The sequence below is a fragment of the Schistocerca nitens genome, chromosome 3, assembly GCF_023898315.1.
Source record: "Schistocerca nitens isolate TAMUIC-IGC-003100 chromosome 3, iqSchNite1.1, whole genome shotgun sequence".
Classification (NCBI taxonomy): domain Eukaryota; kingdom Metazoa; phylum Arthropoda; class Insecta; order Orthoptera; family Acrididae; genus Schistocerca; species Schistocerca nitens.
In genome coordinates, this window is record NC_064616.1 from 601740135 (window position 1) to 601755944 (window position 15810).

Sequence of the window (15810 nt, forward strand, 5' to 3'; positions counted from 1 at the left end):
TCCCCACAGACGCCACCCAGCCTCAGCAAGGGCCACCTGGCAGGATGACCGTTGCCGGGAGTCCTGATGCCCCAAGGAGACGGGCATCTACTCCTTGGCCGACGTGGGGAGGGTGCAGCTCAGGTATCGGCAGTACGATCCCTGTGTTGTCAGGGGGCTACAACCTAGAGGGTACATGACGACCCCACCACAACGGGCTGGCTACCGTGCTGGATTTCTGGTGCCATGGAAAGTCCATCATGATCATAGGTACAGATGGGGATGCACTATGGGCGTAACTTGTACAACCCATCAGGCGTTTAGGCCCAATTTGAGGAATAGTGGGTATGGTGACAATGCCGGTACAATGCTGAGTGCCAAGGTCTTGGTGCACTGAGGACCAGTGGTACACCACGTAAGGCGTCCTTCCCCAAAAGGCTCGTACTTCTGTAGAATTTTGAAAAATGGAGGTCAAACCCCAAGGGGGACCATCACATGGAAGGCCGAAACGGTTGAAACTCCTTTTAGTCGCCTCTTACGACAGGCAGGAATACCTCGGGCCTATTCTTACCCCGGACCCGCAGGGGGTGGGACAAGCATGTAATGGCAGTTGTGGGGAAGGCAGATAGTAGTCTTCGGTTCATTGGTAGAATTTTGGGAAGATGTGGTTCATTTGTAAAGGAGGCTGCTTATTAAACACTAATACGACCTATTATTGAGTACTGCTCGAGCGTTTGGGATCAGGTCAGATTGACGGAGGACATAGAAGCAATTCAGAGGCGGGCTGCTAGATTTGTTACTGGTAGGTTTGATCATTACGCGAGTGTTACAGAAATGCTTCAGGAACTCGGGTGGGAGTCTCTAGAGAAAAGGAGGCGTTCTTTCCATGAATCGCTACTGAGGAAATTTAGAGAACCAGCATTTGAGGCTGACTGCAGTACAATTTTACTGCCGCCAACTTATATTTCGCGGAAAGACTACAAAGATAAGAGAAGAGAGATTAGGGCTCGTACAGAGGCATACAGGCAGTCATTTTTTCCTCGTTCTGTTTGGGAGTGGAACAGGGAGAGAAGATGCTAGTTGTGATACAAGGTACCCTCCGCCACGCACCATATGGTGGATTGCGGAGTACGTATGTAGATGTAGATGTAGATGAACCTGTCGTAACCATCACTAAGGCAAAGGTAAAAATCTAGACTAGGCAGCTGGATCAGGAGGCAATGTGTAAAATACTGGACTAAAAGCCATAAATAAAAACACGACGAGCTAATAATGTCGAAATTATTTTTTAAGAGAACTTCTGCAACTTTGGGCTTAAACACAAGGCAGATTACACTCATGGTAGATGTAATGACTGCCTATGGGAACTTCAATTAGCACCCAGACACGACGCACACAGAGGAAGAGTGCAGACTGGGGTACAGGGGATCTTCCAATGCTACTCAACTGAGGCCAATTAGACACAAAATACTTGTGTCATTACTTCTCGAAGAAATTGGGGCTAATAGAAATGTAGTAGAGCGTACAGAGACTCCTTCCACACTTTAAAGCCCCCCTCCCCCCCCCCCCCCAAAAAAAAACACACACACACACACACACACACACACACACACACACACACACACACAAATAATTTGTCAAACATCACTAGCTTTGTTTAATTGCATAGTAATTGCAAGTTATGGTAGAATGTCAGTGCTTGAGGAGTAAAGGAGACAATGCTCTGAAAAGCAGAAGCACTGAGCCGTCGACAGGCTTTGTCAAATACTTGACTGTTTGTGAGTAACATGTTTGTCAAACAGATCGCGTTTGCCAGAAATTCTGAAGACACACTTATTTAATAAACAACAATTTTTTATTGCAATTTCTTTCTCTGTATTGTGAGTTTCCACAATTGTGGAAACTACAATCAAGGACAAAAAACAAAAGAGCGCTGACAGTTACCAAAATGGTGGAGGTGTTGCATCTTTCCCAACCATATATTACGCAGGTATATATTAAGAAGAAAATCAGTATTCTACACACAACATACAAACAGGAGTGCAATAAAATAAAGAGAACATAATGAAGCCCTCCAGTTCCTCCAAAGACAATGTGTGTCCCACATTGTGGTATTTTAATGAACTGTCGTTGGAGGATCAAGAAGAGATTGAATCTGTGAATACTTTGGTCTTCTTTTTCAACATGAGTGCAAAGTACCAAGTTACTGACCGTCCATTTGGAAAACGTAGATGTAACTGTCAGGTTCTGTGTATACTATTTCCTTTAGCAGATTTTATTATAGATCATTATACTTTTGCAGATTTTTGTGGGTATATTTTCTCAGTTTCAACTATTGCCTGGACAATAATCTTGTTTGCTTTTTCTTATTTATACGCACTGTCAAAGTCACCGCAAGAAATTCTTTCTCTACATTGGTAGTCATTTCTGCTAGTATCAAAATACTTCACAACATGAACAGCATCTGTTTCAAAAGTAAGTTTAAATTGATAAACTTTGTTCGGAAGTCTGTGGGCTTATTCAATAAAGCCAGGGATACGAAAGAGCAAATTTGACAAACAAGTGTGACTGTTTATGGGAGCCTTAAAGGTACTAGTTGGCTTTTCTAGAATGACAAGGAGAGACCACACAAATTCAGTTTCAGTGTGGGTAGGAGGGGGATTAAACACTTATTTTCTCCCTCCGGATAAATTAAATCGAACATTTTATGTTCATAGTAATAATTTTTCAGTAATCAAATTGTGTTATGTGACTGTAATTCGTTACAGAATTTTTTTACCTAAGTGAAATCTTATCAATATTAGTCATCCCCTTGACAACCAGCTATTCGCATTATTAAGAGTAAAACAATTAAGTAATTCAAGATAATGATAATACTTAATTTGAGAACTTTATGTATAACATAAGAAGCAAATGCAGAAAAAAATGCTATCAAACCATATTACTCCAGTAATACTAGAATTGGCTATTTTTTGGTTTGGCCTCACCCATCAAATCAGAAATGAAATTGTAATCAGACATATCAGTGCCAACAAAGATCTCTATCACTTTCACATAATATGTCACCTAATATCCCTAAGAAAAATCAAAGGTCAACTACAAGTTATTTCACCAAACTGGTACTTCAGAATGTACAAGTGTAAACAAACTCAGTACAATAGGTAACAGATTGTTTTTACAGGGCAAAAACAATTCTGATCATTCAATTATTGAAAATATAACATCTGAGAAGCATTGTATAAACGTTGACAAGTACAGCTCATCAATGACAGATCATCATCACAGATGCACTGTCTGCAACAAGCCAGTTCTGCAGAATAATATGTTCAGCTGAAATTATATTCACAAATGGTGAACACACACGCGCATGCCCATGCATGCACGCACGCACGCATGCACGCACGCACGCACGCACGCACAGACGAACTCAAAACTTATAGGGTCTTACCGAGGTACAAACTGGTTAGCTGGTCGCTTTGGACGGTATTCTGGATGCACCATAAACAACATCTGTGGAAAACCTGTACCAAAATATGCCCCATCAGTATGGTGGTGTCGTGAAGATTTTGGTGTATAAACATCCATACACTTTGGACAATATGTCTTCACCATGGATTCACCTGGGATGTCTGATAAACCTAAGGAACATTCACCACTATAATAAATTATAGGTTTAAAATTTTCATGCAATACATGACTGTTGAATGCTGAAGTCTTATATGTTCCAGCATTTCTTAATTTCACACAGAAATACAATGCCAACAGCAAAACTTGAAAAAATATCATAAAAAGTTAACATCCCTAAATTTTGGATGTAAAACAAAAGCAGGGGGCTGAAGTTTAAAGTCAGAGGCATCAATTCATGAACAGGCACATAAACATGACAAATCTCTCTAGCTTTTGAATGAATCCTTTCCCAAGCCATAGACAGTCTTTTTTTTATGCCTGTGGACAATTCAATGCCTCTACAATTTGCTAAGTTGTTTGTTATTTTTGCCCCTAAATTATTTTCATTCTACAAGGATTTTCCATTATTAAATTAACAACGAAATTAAAAATCTTTGATGCAATAATTTTTTTTCAGAGGGTAATAAAATGTCATTCATCCAAATGAGTCCTCCACCTTCAATCTCAGAGCATATCACTGACAATGAAAGTGACCATATCTGGAATGACTACATATCCACCATCCACTGAAATTATTGTTTATTTTCCACTATTGGCCCATTTACACCATCCATTGTAATTATTGATTGTTTTCCACTAATGACCAATTTTGGCGATTTTCAAGCAGTAGTTGACGTGAGTAAGGACAAGTCACCAATGCATACGGTCACCAGCACATGGTGGGTAAACAGTTGGCTGGTTTCATGTTCCAGGATCACTTTGCATGATTAATCTTAATGATGTGGAATGGGCCATTTTCAATTCACATCTCAAATTAATTTGTAAATATGGCTACATGCTGAACATTTTTATTTTAAATATACAGACATGAGTTAGTAATTCCTACCCACCAGCTATCACAGATTACACTAATAGAAATTCTTCTTCGGAACAAAGTTTTCAAGGAGAAACTTTCAGTTTGTTTTAAAATTTTAATTTGCCGACTGACATTTTATGCCACTGGGTAAGAGATCAAAAAAAGTGCTAAAGACAACCTTAATGTGGAGTAATGAATGTGTTTCTTCTGATATTGTTTTTATGTACATCATTGTTCCTCTTTAACTATAATGAATTATTTGCAACATATTTAGAATCAAATATTAAAATAAGTGTACAACTAGTACAAAATAGTTTAAAGAGTTTTTATGTTGACACAAATGAGACCAATGCCTCTATGTGCACTCAGTTGCTGACGTTATTACCTGTTCAACAATCGCCGAACTATGAACATTTATTTGACTACAGTCGACTTGCAGCGGAAAGTTTTTTCATTTCTCCTGCTGTTCATAAACTGTTTTTGTAGTACACATGATACATTGTTGTAATTTACTGCTTGCCATGTTCTGGTGCCTGGACAACTAGGGGGTTTGCCCTTGTGCAGAGCAACTACCACTTGAAAATGGCACAATAGCTGAAATTGCTCATTAGTGGAAAATAAATAAAAATTACAGTGAACGGCAGAAATATTGTCACCTTAGAAATTTTGTACAACTGTAGTACCTGCCCAAAAGAAAGTAACTGAAAGAGACAGTTTTCTCACAAAAAGCGGAATTGTAACCTGAATAACATTTGCCCCATTATTATAACAACATTCTGTACATTTTAGCTGTGAAGAATTTTAAGTTCACATGAAACACAAACTAAGTTTAAAGAAGTAAATATCTGTTATTGGTTGCCTTACAACTTTATGCTTAGTAAATAGGCTCTCCACACTACACTGCTACATGCCGAGCAAAAAAAGTAGTTTTACCTATGTAACAAGGGCAAGTTTACCAATTACAACAATGACTAACAGCTAGGTAGTTAATATTTAGGACTCCTGTGATAAAACTATTCCACATAGCGAATTTGCAGTTATGTATGCCACACAGAAGTGGGCCAACAGTACTCCATCTGCTCCACATATTGTGTATACAGCACTTAGGTGTTCATTGCTTGGAGGAGTTCGTGGGGTTTTAATATCTTAAATGTGATACGACTGGTACTGAACATATGAACTAGAAAACTAGTAAACTTCCACAACAGAGAATAGTATTGCAAGGGAATTAAAAATATAATGACAGTGTGTGTTTTGTGCTACAATGGGACTAAATACAAGACGAGTGTGCTAAATGCAATAGTTAAGCTATTTCAGCTGTCTGTCAACTTCTTCCTTTTAAAGAAGAACGATAACCTTGCCACTGTGAGGTGAGAAAATTAGTGTTTAATGTCCCGTCGACAACAAGGTCATTAGAGACTGAGCACAATCTCAGACCAGGAGAGGATGGGGAAGAAAATGGGCCATGCCCTTTCAAAGGAACCATCCCAGCATTTGCCTGAAGCGATTTAGGGAAATCACGGAAAACCTAAATCAGGATGGCCACAGACGGGTTTGAGCCGCCAATCTCCCAAATGTGAGTCCAGTGTGCTAACCACTGTGCACCTCACTCAGTCCCTTGCCACTGTGTGTGTGTGTGTGTGTGTGTGTGTGTGTGTGTGTGTGTGTGTGAGAGAGAGAGAGAGAGAGAGAGAGAGAGAGAGAGAGAGAAAATATGAGTAGCAGCAGCAGCAGCAACAGCACTACTAACAGGGTGCCCCTAATACAAGCAACATACTGTGAATAAATACAGGATAGTTACACTTACGACAGAACCTTTTCTAATACACATCTGTCTCCATACACAGCCATTCTAAATAGGAAAGGAAAGACTCGAGGAAGATATAATGAAAGATGTTATACCTCCAAGTTCTATCATTAGCTTTCTCAATACAGAGGACACTTACTGTACAGATATCACATGCAGGTTCAGATTATCAACAACTGAATGCAATCACTTTAACATACAACAGAGCCAACTTGAAAAGCTTTTCAAATTCTAGCACTTACAATATGTGATGACTCATTAATTACCCAATAAGAAAACTAGTATGATAATTATTGAGGTCAATTATGGTTCTACTTCCCCTACGTTACTCCATACACACAAAATGTGGCAACACCACAAAGTGAGACAACTTAACACAAAGCTTTTGAAACAACAGATTTATTTGTTCAGAGTGGACAAAGTCTAACAAACCTAAGTGTGGACACTTTAGTAGAGTGTGTGTACTGGGAAAGAAAAACAGCATGAAGTTTACACTAAAAATGGAAAAGAAACATTTTTATCATTTATTCTTACTTTAGGAAAATTCTGCTATAACAGTAGTCTTAAATCTGCCTACTGGCTATTTACCTATTGGTAACATTGGCTGGCTTTCACAATAAACTCTTGGGCAATGGCCAAAGTCACCAGATTGGTATTTTTCAATCATTTGACCTATTCCTCGATTTGTAAGAATGTATCTAGCATGGATGAGACCATACAACATTTCAGCTGCTTGCTCAATAAGATCAGATTGGTTTGGATTGTCCTCCAGTTCATCATCTGCAAGAAAAATGGAAAACCTATTAACAAAACACACAAGCATCAACAGACTGGTGCAAAGCATCAGTTTTACAAGGGGGAAAAAAAAAAAAAACCAAATGTATGAAACAGCACTCACAAAATAATCACTCTGACCTAACCAGACTTCATTTGGATGATAGTTTATGAGCTTATTGAAAACATTGAGTAGTAGACAACCCCAGCAGCGAAACACCTCCACCAGCTGGAAAAGAACTCTAGTTGCTTTTGGATCTTCATCCTCATGCTGTTACAAAATAACAAATATGTCATGAGACTACGTACCATTTCGTTACTGTTTGAGATATTTAGATATCTGCAAGTTTTATTCCCTACACACAGTTTGTGCACAACTACGGTCGAGTTGGTAGTTTTCGCATCCCCAAATTTGTTACCTCAGCAGCTTGGGATTCACAGAAATGTTTCATTACTCACTACTTCTTCCTCACATGCAGTTCATGCCAGTTCCTCTAATTTTTTATTCTTAGCAGTCCAAGTCGGTAATGATACAGAGTACTGAATACATTTTGTTTCCCATGTTTCCTTTACCACATGCAGTTTATGTCCGGCTTGGATGAGTTGGTAGTATTTTTAAGACTCCAATTGCTTCCCCCATGATAGATTTCTCATTCTAGTTTCTACTGTACAGGAAATTAATGGCTTTTCTATTGGTCACAATGTTGAATTATTAGAAAGTTTCAAGAACTGACTGGAGAATTTACTTCTAATTTACAATATACTATTCAAATGTGCTCACAACAATGATAATGTAGTACATTTTCTCACTGCCTAGAGCAATCATGTAGTGGAAAATATGCAGACTGTGATTTTCTTCACAGAAGAGGCAAGAAATGATTAAATGTGACTTGTGTCACGAAGCTTCCCAAGTCTTAGTAGTGTCAACAACAAATATTAAAAAACATTTATATGTAACAACATTCAGTAATGAATACTTTCTAACAGGTACATGTCTCGACAATGCCGAATATATACAATACAAAATATAGTCATTACTTTTACAGCCCTACTTCATCCTCCCCTCCCCCCCCCCCCCTTTCCCTGGCATATTCAATTCATTCTTAGTGCACACACACTACAGTTGATGCAGCTGTGAAAAATCTGTCTAGTTTTGCATTTAATTACTCATGGGAAAGAAAATTAGTTTTGTATCTGTTTATCTATGTATGAGAAAATTATCCACATTTTAATAAATTTACAAGGTTCTCAAATTATCACTTGTCAGCTTAAGAACTTAAACAACCTTTAACAATGTGTCAGGATTAGATATTTCCCTGATACTGATTTATTTTTTACCTGAAGAAGATTATGTCACTGTTGCAAGGAGCAGTAACAAATGTTAAAGCAAGGAAGCTAATGCACAAGTTTTGATCAATTGTCCTTTTTGTTATTTAACAGCCTTCCCTTCCATTTGCTTATTGTGGTCTTGCTGAGTGATCATGATTATATGGTCTCTACACATTAGTAGAATTTAAATAATTTGGTACTGGTCCCTAACATAGCTTGTATTTATTGCAAATCTCTCAGAGTGCAAAATCCCAAGAGATTGAAAAAAAAGTATAAATGACTCCTGTGTATAACAACAGTAAAAGAACTGACCCACAAAATTACAGACCAATACCCTTGATACTGGTTTGTTGCAGAATTATTAAGCATATTCCATGTCTCAATATAATAAATTTCCTTGACACAGAAAATCTACCCACAAATCAGCAAGGATTTAGGAAACATCACTTGTGCAAAACTCCATTTGTCATTTTCTCAGACAATATCCTGCAAAGCATATATGAGGCACACAAAAGACAATACAATTCATTCAGAAATTTGTTAGTGACAGACAAGTGAGCTGGACCATATTTACTTTCAGAAGCAACATCAACAAAAGCTAATAGAGACCTATGTCAATAAAGCATATCACAGCTTACAGAACCATGTGTTCGTTCAGTAGATAAGAGTACTGTCTGAGCAGGAGGGAGGTCATTCAGGATCTAGCTTATGGGATGCTCATGAAGTATGAGGAAGTACAAAGTCTTGAATTTATTATCAAGGACAAGTATCAGCAGAAGCCCATCTGTACAAACTTACCAGGTTCAAGATCCAAAATCATGTCAAGTGCCTGACGATAGTGTGGAACTTGTTCATTCAATCCGGTAAGATTGAACTTATCCTGAATGTAGTCTTCATCAACCTACAAACATGTAATAAAAATAGTAATTAAACCACGAAATGTGAAGTACAAGTGAAAGGGAAAAAAGTATTAAAGAGAGGAAAGAAGATAGTGTCTCATGGGGATGAGAGGGAAGGAAAATATTGAACCTGTCAATACCTGCTTTGGCATATGAGATCATCACAATGGCACTGAATGGCAATATGTGGAAAATGTGTGCTACAACAATAATTATACTTATTCTCATGAAATCACATTTGTTAGCTTTGACAATTTACCAATAAAATATCACCTTTCAACTGAGCCTCAACCCATATCCCAAAAAAATTATACAGAAGGAAAACAAATATTTTCATAGCCCTGTTGTATCTTTGTTTGCACATGCACGCATCACACACTGCAATATCATTGTGTTACATACAGAAGCCAATATCCAGAATTTGTGGGTTCGACCTACACACAGGCAGAGAAGAAATGGGGGATGCAAGAATACAAGGGAGACGTTGGCAGGTAAGGTGGTAAACGGACTGGTAACATTCTGGACATAGAGAAAGGGGAGAAAAGGTATAGGTTTAAGTTACAAAACTTCACAAAGAATTACAGCAGCAAACATTTCCTGGTGTAGCACTGTGACGCACTACACATGCAATATAGAACTGACATGAAGGTTCAGAATTTTATGAACACAGTAGTCCTGCACAAAAATATCACATCCAAATCAGTTGGGCTGGAATTTGCTTGTGTCATCTGCAACAAAGTAACTCAGGCCCAAAGGACAACATGATGCTGACTAAGAGCTGTGTCATATGCCATATACCATCATTTTGACAAAATACAAGAGATGAAGTGGTCACTCACTCAGCAGCTCCTAGCTTTTCAGACCCTAAGGGCTGCTATTTCCCATTCAAGAAGCACCTCAATTGGTCTTGCAAGGATGAGTGCACCTTCAGTCCCCCAACCAAGGGAAAATCAACTGTAGTAATGGGAATCGAACCCACTTCCTCCACAACGCAGTCTCACACACACAGTCTGCTCAGCTATGGAGGTGGACTGTGCCATTGTTTTTAGCAGAGAATTCCAAGTTTGAGGGAAGGCTGTCAGCTGGTGCACTCAAGAGTTTATGAAAGTGGTAATTATGGAAGAGAAAAAAAAATAAATAAGAAAAAATAAGCCATAACGTTATCATTCACAATAAGTCACAAGAGAGAGTGTTTGCAGGAGGAAAGATTTACACAGGACTATAGGTCAATGAGTGCAATTCTCTTTACAGGTTAGCTTGTAAAGTGACAATAGAGATGCCTTGATTTTGACAGAAACCACAACTTTTTGTTACCCATTAATAATCCATGTATTCTACAAGGTTTGGAGACTGCAGATAGATGGCACTGACACCTCATCAAAATTTTCGACTGAAAACCGTTCAGTCATCTTCAGGTAAGTTTTACACAGCAGATTGCTGGTGCACATCTACTTTATACAAAAAATTGTCACAGTGGCATACGCACAGGTTTTTGCTGTATGAACACCTTACATTGAGTTTATTTCCCTCTGTCAAATGTCATTCCATATGAGGCATATGCGTAACAGTGGTATTGCGCTAGTTCCCTCTCACTACCTGTGAGCCAGCAGAATAAAAATTTGGGGGTCAAATTAATTGCCACTGCAAATAATATTTGGTGTAAGATTTTGTCTTTGTGAAGTAGTTAATGAAATCGCAGGGTCCCATGTCTTATCAAGTTGAGAGTTGCCAATAGCATTAACAGCATCTTTCACTAAGAGTATTTCCACAGATTCCTTAATAACTGAATCCCAGAAGGATCCCATTGTGGGTCAGATTTCTGTGGCAGAATAATCCTCAGTACTCTTGAAATACAATGCGAAGCTACGTCAGACTTACTTGGGTGTGAAGGGCAAGTGCGGAAATCATGTTTCACGCATCTTTCATGAACTGTGTGCGGTCTGACCAATGTTGGTTGGTTGGTTTAGAGGCGGGAGAAGGGACCAAACTACGAGGTCATTGGTCCCTTGGTCCTAATAAAACAATAACACAAGTGTGAGAATAAAACGAATGAAACATATAACACAAAACAGAAAGAAAGGAAAAGCCATAAGAACGAAGGAAAGACGACGAACGCTACAAGGAACACACTAGAAACAGAAGAGAGTAAAATATGAAAGCAGATTACAGTGCCTGGTCAACCACGAGAATAAATAGGGAAAGCCAGCCACTCTGAAACACATTAAAACCTCCACCCTAAAAGAACTAGGGTGGAGGAAACAGAGGGACAAAGAACATGAACTAAAACCTAGATAGAAGTATAAAACCCACACTCACAGATAAAACTTAAAACTAAAGCTGCTGTGGAGGCATTGTTGCCCAACACCAAAGGCAGGGTACTGGGAAAGTTAACAGTCTGCCACAGAGCGGCTAAAAGTGAGCAGTCCAGCAAGAGGTGGACAACTGTCATTTGGGAGCCACAGCGACAGTGAGGTGGGTCCTCGTGACAGAGTAGGTAACCGTGCATTAGCCACATATGGCCAATGCGGAGCTGGCACAGGACAACTGATTCCCTGCGAGAGGACCACATGGAAGACTCCCACACATTCATAGTCTCCTTAATGACACACAGTTTGTTGTGCGTGCTGTTACGCCATTCCACCTCCCAAAGCCGGAAAACCTTGCAGTGTAAGAAAGAATGCAGGTCAGCTTCAGATATGCCTATCTCCAGAAGCGGTTTCCGCGTCGCCTATTTGGCCAGCCTGTTGGCAAGTTTGTTGCTGGGGATTCCGACATGTCCTGGGGTCCACACAAACACCACGGAACGGCAGGACTGTTCCAGGGTATACATGGACTCCTGAATGGACACTACCAGAGGGTGGCTGGTCAGTAGCTTGTAGGCCACTCAGTGAGACCGTACACAGGAGAAATGACTCACCAGGGCATGAGCAAATGTACTCAGGAGCACGAGATATTGCCGCCAGCTCTGCAGTGAAAACACTGCAGCCAAATGGCAAGGACTGCTGCTAAGTATGCCCTCCATGAAAATATGCAAAGCCTACATGACCATCAGCCACTGAGCCGTCAGTGTAAACCACTTCAGAGCCCTGGAAAATGTCAAGAATCGAAAGGAAGTGACAGCAGAGAGCAGCGGGGTTAACAGAGTCCTTAGGGCAATACAAAAGGTCCAGACAAAGCTGCGGCCGAGGCGTACACCATGGAGGCATATGTGAACAGACCAGAAGTAGAGGTAGTAAAGGGAAGGACTCCAGTTCAGAGAGAAGGGACTGCACGCGAACTGCAATCGTTAGCCCCAATCTGGGCTGCCGATGCGGGAGATGGACTGCCCGGGCAGGAAAAGGAGACGGTAATTCGGATGCTCAGGGGAACTATGAATGTGTGCTGCGTAACTGGCAAGCAGTTGTGCACATCTGATCTGCAGTGGAGGGACACCAGCCTCCATCAGTACGCTGGTCACCGCACTCATCCTAAAAGCTCCTGTCACTAATCAGCCCCCACAATGACGCACAGGGTTGAGTAAATGCAATGCTGAAGGTGCCGCCGAACCATAAACAACACTCCCATAGTCAATTCGGGATTGGACAAGGGCTCTGTAGAGCTGCAGCAGCGTACAGCGATCTTCACCACTTATGGTAACACCGAGGACAGATGTTGGGGCCTGGTACCCGAAAAGATGTTTGATCTTTGCCCAGACTTGGGAAGGTGATGTGTGGCACCCAATTGTGGAGACATATCTCTCCCAACACTCCTTCTTCCGTTGTTTGATAAGGTAGCGAACACGGGCTCGGAGCCGTTTAAAGGCTATGAGGTGCTCCAGGGAAGGACGCCACTTATGCCGCTAAATACAGCTCGCCAATGCTCCTTAATTGCTACAGTGACTTCCGGCGACCACCAAAGAACTGCCTTACGCCTCTGGCACCCTAAAGAGCGAGGGATCGCATTTTGTGCTGCAGAAACAATTGTGCTAGTCACCTGCTCAACCATTACATAGATGTTACCGTGTGGGGGAGATTCAGTGGTGACAGCAGAGGTGAAAGTTCCCCAGGGTGCCTTGTTAAAAGCCCATCTGGGCAGTCGTTCATGTGCTCGATTCTGGGGCAGTGACAGGAAAACGGGGAAGCGGTCACTACCACAATGAGCCACACTGAAATGTGTGGCGGCCCAGTATTTAAGAGGCAGAGGTCAAATTGTGACAGTAAAGTTTCGGCATCTCTGCCTCGGCCAGTAAGCATGGTACCACCCCACAAGGGGTTATGGGCATTAAAACCTCCCAGGAGGAGGAAAGTTTTAGGGAGTTGATCAATCAGTGCAGCTAATACATTCAGGGGTACTGCATCATCTGGAGGAAGATATACATTGCAGACAGTTATTTCCTGTGTCGTCCTTATTCTGACAGCCACAGCTTCAAGAGGGGTTTGAAGGGGCACATGTTTACTACAGACCGAGTTTAGGACATAAACGCAAACTCCACCCGACGACACTATTATAGTCCCTATGGTTCCTGTAATATTCCTTATAGACGCGGAGGACAGGGTTCTGCATTGCTGGGAACCAGGTTTCCTGGAGGGCAATGCAGATAGCAGGTGTAAAGTTTAACAGTTGCCGTAGCTCAGCCAGGCTGTGGAGAAAAAAAAAAACCGCCACAATTCCACTGGAGGATGACATCGTGAGACTGGGAAGGCACGGAACATTCAATGAGGCAGTTTGTGGGTGCCACCGCAATTTCCTTGGTCTTAGGGGGTTTTCTTTCTCGATTTCTCTCGCTGTTCCTTGGGTTTCCCTGGCTGGGAGGACTTCCCTGGCTCAGTCTCCGGAACTGAGGATGAGCGTGAAGCCCTACGACCAGCTGGTTTTGGGCTCTTCAGCCACTGGCAGGTGCCGTACTTCGCACTAGAAGAAACCTGGGAAGGGAGTGACCCAAAGGACCCCTTCCTAGCAAGAAAAGCTGAAGAAGACTTACGCTTCTCTGGCTTAGAAGTGGGGACCGATGTCCCCAATGGTTGGGGGGGCAGGGGGGTGTTGCACCTGAAGTAGGTGTTGCAGGAGCAACAGGGAGGGAACTGCCACCCACCGTCAATGGGGCAGGTGTAGTGTTCCGGCTCTGAGAGGTGACCTGGGTTGGCGGAGCTGACGGTGCCAGAACTTGTTCTAGCGGCGGTGTAAGACTATGTCATACTCACAGGATGCAGGCGTTCAAATTTTCTCTTACCCTCAGTGTAGGTCAGTCTGTCCAGGGTCATGTAATCCATGATTTTCCTTTCTTTCTGTAGAATCCTGCAGTCAGGCGAGCAAGGTGAATGGTGCTCTCTGCAGTTGACACAGATGGGAGGCCAGGCACATGGAGTATTGTGATGTTATGGGCATCCACAATCTCAGCATGTGACTCGAAGTAGAGCAGGAAGATATATGGCCGAACTTCCAGCACTTAAAGTATCGCATCAGAGAAGGGATATAGGGCTTCACATCACACCGGTAGAACATCACCTTGACCTTCTTGGGCAATTTATCATCCTGAAATGCCAAGATGAAGGCACCGGTGACAACTTAATTGTCCTTCGGACCCTGATGGACACACTGGACAAAATGTACTCCTCGCCGCTCTAAATTAGCGTGCATCTCATCGTCTGACTGCAAAAGAAGGTCTCTGTGAAATATGATACCCTGGACCATATTTAAGCTCTTACGGGGCGTGATGGTTACAGAAACATTCGCCAGCTTGTCACAAGCGAGTAACTCCCGTGACTAGGCAGAGAATGCTGTTTTGATCAAGATTGACCCAAATCTCATTTTGGACAAGCCCTCCACCTCCCCGAACTTGACCTCTAAAAGCTCAACAAAAAACTGAGGCTTCATCGTCAGGAAAGATTCCCCATCAGCTCTTGAACATACAAGGTACCGGGGCGAATAAGATCCGCTGCCATTCTTAGACTGACGTTCCTCTCATGGTGTGGCCAGGGAGGGGAATGATTTGGGGTCGTACTTCTGTGCGTTGAATTGAGCTCATCTTCGCTTAGAGACTGCTGGTGTTTCACCACCAGCAAGAGATGATGGACTACACTTCACTGCGTGTCATCCACCCTGATACCACCCACTCCGACCAGGGGCCCCTCACCACCAGCCGCAGCAAAGGCCATCTGGCAAGATGGCCATTGCCGGGAGTCCCGATGCCCCAGGGCGATGGGCATCTACCCCTTGGCATACGTGGGGAGTTAATGGCGCAGGCATCAGCAGATCGATCCCTGTGTGGTCAGGGGACTACAACCAACAGGGTACATTGTGGCCCCACCACAACGGACTGTCTACCGTGCTGGATATCAGGTGCAAAGAAGTCCATTGTCATCGTTGGCACAGAAAGTGACACTGCATTGTGCATGGTGGAAAACACACCCAGGAAGGTGTCCTCGACCAAGAGATGGAGAATGGGCAGGACTGCAATGGGACCAAGAGAAAGTTGGCTAAAGATCTCAATGCACAATGTACACAATGCACCTTGTAAGTTGTCCTTCACCAATTGGCTCGCTCTTTGGGAAAATTTTGAA

General features: G+C 42.0%; 1 protein-coding gene across 2 annotated transcripts in view; it reads right to left on the reverse strand.

Moving 5' to 3' along the window:
• LOC126248529 (casein kinase II subunit beta-like) overlaps window positions 1-15810 on the reverse strand; it is a 78174-nt gene that overhangs the window by 46315 nt on the left and 16049 nt on the right. For both annotated transcript variants that reach the window (XM_049949583.1, XM_049949584.1), the window contains 3 exons: window positions 9171-9273; window positions 6858-7049; window positions 3428-3617 (listed from right to left, as the gene is read on the reverse strand). In XM_049949583.1, the coding sequence (XP_049805540.1) occupies window positions 3428-3617; window positions 6858-7049; window positions 9171-9273 (485 nt within the window). The remainder of the gene's footprint in view (window positions 1-3427; window positions 3618-6857; window positions 7050-9170; window positions 9274-15810) is intronic.